Raw genomic sequence first — 2,335 nt, forward strand, 5'->3', positions numbered from 1 at the left:
GGTGGTTTGTGTTCCGACCAAATTTTATCATGGGACAAGTCCAAGTATTTTTGCAAACTACCCAGTTGATATACTGTGCTGCTCTATCATACCTGTTGAGATACTCTGTGGGATCAAAAGCACTGCAAATGGAGACAACATGATCAATGGTTTCATTTGCTTGTTCACATACACGACATGTTGCACTACTGCCTTTCTTCAATATGTTGACATGGTAGCTCCTTGTAGGTAGGCATTCATCTTGGGCTGTATGATTAATCCTCCTTTTCCTGATTTGAAACCAGAGGACATTAACCATTGACACTATCTTCGGCATTTTTAACTCTCTAATTATTTACCGTTGAAAGGTTTTTGTCATTTATGAATAAGAATATCTTAGGCAGCTGTTTTACTATGGGTTTTCATTCGCTTAGTTTTTGCTGTGCTTGTTTCCTGTACATCTAATTCTGGGATTTGTTGTGTTTGGAATTCATTTAGATATTTCTTCATCTACTTTGTTACTGAGTATGATGTTCTCTTGTTTTCGTACTTTAAACGAGTTTTATCGTCCAATCATCAGAGTTTTTCAGCTAGTTGAAAATCCAGTCGTGAAAGTCTACGACTACGCTATTTTCTTGGCAGGTAAAGTCTGTCTACATCTGTCTTAGGGTGGTGCATTCTATGTATTGTCAACAATGTCAGAAATTGCCCATTTAAGAATATTGAAACTGTACCTCAAGACCAATATGGCTAAAGTATAGATCACTTCAATCTTCATTCTTGACTTCAGGTCTGTCTTGAGAATTGGACTTACCCTGCGATGACATTTTCTTCTGAACCTTTCCATCATCATTGAATGTTTGATTCTATCAAATTCAAATACCTCTAAGTATTTGTACCCATCCGCTGGCTCTAACTCTTTTACGACATTTTGTTGGTCAAGATTATCGTTGGATGTTTATATCATTTTTCCTTTGATTAAGGTAGCTTTTGCACATTTATCGAGACCATATTCCATTCTGATGTCATCCCTGAATTGTTTAACAATTGGTAATAACCAATAGTTGGTCACGTTTTGCAAGGAGCTTTAAATCATCCGTGTTTAAGATATGATTTATATTTATATGAAACATTTTATGGTGTACGGAACAATTTATACTGTATGAAACATTTTATATTGTAAAATGTTGAGCAATATGGAGAGAGGTATTGAGGTTAGGCACAAGAGTAGCGGTGATAGGCGATCGCCTTGGAAAATGCCACATGAAATTCTTACATCTTTAGACTTGGTATGAGATCAGCACATATGGTTGTGATGTATGTGCCTGGTGTACTCTTATCAGACGGGTAGTCATGATGGGTATAATGGGCTTCGTATATTTTACCCCAGTGTCACTTTGATAGAATGCACTGCTCTCTCACTCAATAATAACAATAATAATAATAATAATAATAATAATATTGATAGTGTACAAACGTGTAACGAAAGTATTGAAAAAAGTCAGGTAAATCCAAACCGTCCTATGGTTGCAGAGAACTGCATTTTATGAAAGATTTCCCCTTTAAAGCTAAAGAGTTTTAATTGCAGTAAAATCGGGCACAGATTATCAATATGCTGGTTGAAGAAAAATGTCAAAAATGAGAAACCGAAGAAAGTCTTCTCAACAAAATTATATTATACCATAGAAAACCGAAAATGCCATTAGATACTGGTTCAAGCGTATCGATAATTAATACGTCAATATGGATTAAGATAGGAAGGCCGGTATACAAAAAATACTAAGATATTTCCCGGTGTATGGGGGGAACGAGTTCAGTTCTCGGGTGAAATTTCCCCATAAATAAAACTTAAAGAAATGACTCGGAAAAGTAAAATAATTGTATCTAAAAATACAATGAATCTGTTCAGTACAGATTTAATGGAAGAATTCGACCTGTGGGATCCTCCATTGAATACATTATGTAATAAGGTGAACATGTCACAGTCCGTAACAGTTAATGCTTCGGAAAAATTGAAATTAGAATTAAAGAAGATATACCCCGATGTCTTCTCGGAAGGAACACGGAACAAGTACAAAAATCACAGTAAAATGTGAGTGGAAAGAAAATATTGTTCCGGTGTTCAAACCGAAAAGAAATGTGCCTTTTGTGGCGCGAAGTCAAGTTGAGAAGGTACTAAAAAGATTGGAAAACATGGGTGTAATTGAAAAAGTAGACTACTCAGAATAGGTGGCTGCTACTGTATATATGAATAAAGAAAAACAACAAAATAAGAGTGTACTGGGCCAAACCAGAGTACTGGACCAAATTGAAGTACTGGACCGAATTGAAGTACTGGACCGAATTGAAGTACTGG

At 35.8% G+C, this 2,335-nt stretch overlaps 1 protein-coding gene across 1 annotated transcript in view; it reads left to right on the forward strand.

Moving 5' to 3' along the window:
• Positions 1-1,835: 1,835 nt before the first annotated feature.
• The window catches only part of LOC128251223 (uncharacterized), a 65,281-nt gene continuing 64,781 nt past the window's right edge, over positions 1,836-2,335 (forward strand). The window contains exon 1 of the mRNA XM_052977855.1: positions 1,836-2,071. Coding sequence (XP_052833815.1) covers positions 1,836-2,071 — 236 coding nt within the window. The remainder of the gene's footprint in view (positions 2,072-2,335) is intronic.

The sequence above is a fragment of the Octopus bimaculoides genome, chromosome 29, assembly GCF_001194135.2.
Source record: "Octopus bimaculoides isolate UCB-OBI-ISO-001 chromosome 29, ASM119413v2, whole genome shotgun sequence".
Classification (NCBI taxonomy): Eukaryota; Metazoa; Mollusca; class Cephalopoda; order Octopoda; family Octopodidae; genus Octopus; species Octopus bimaculoides.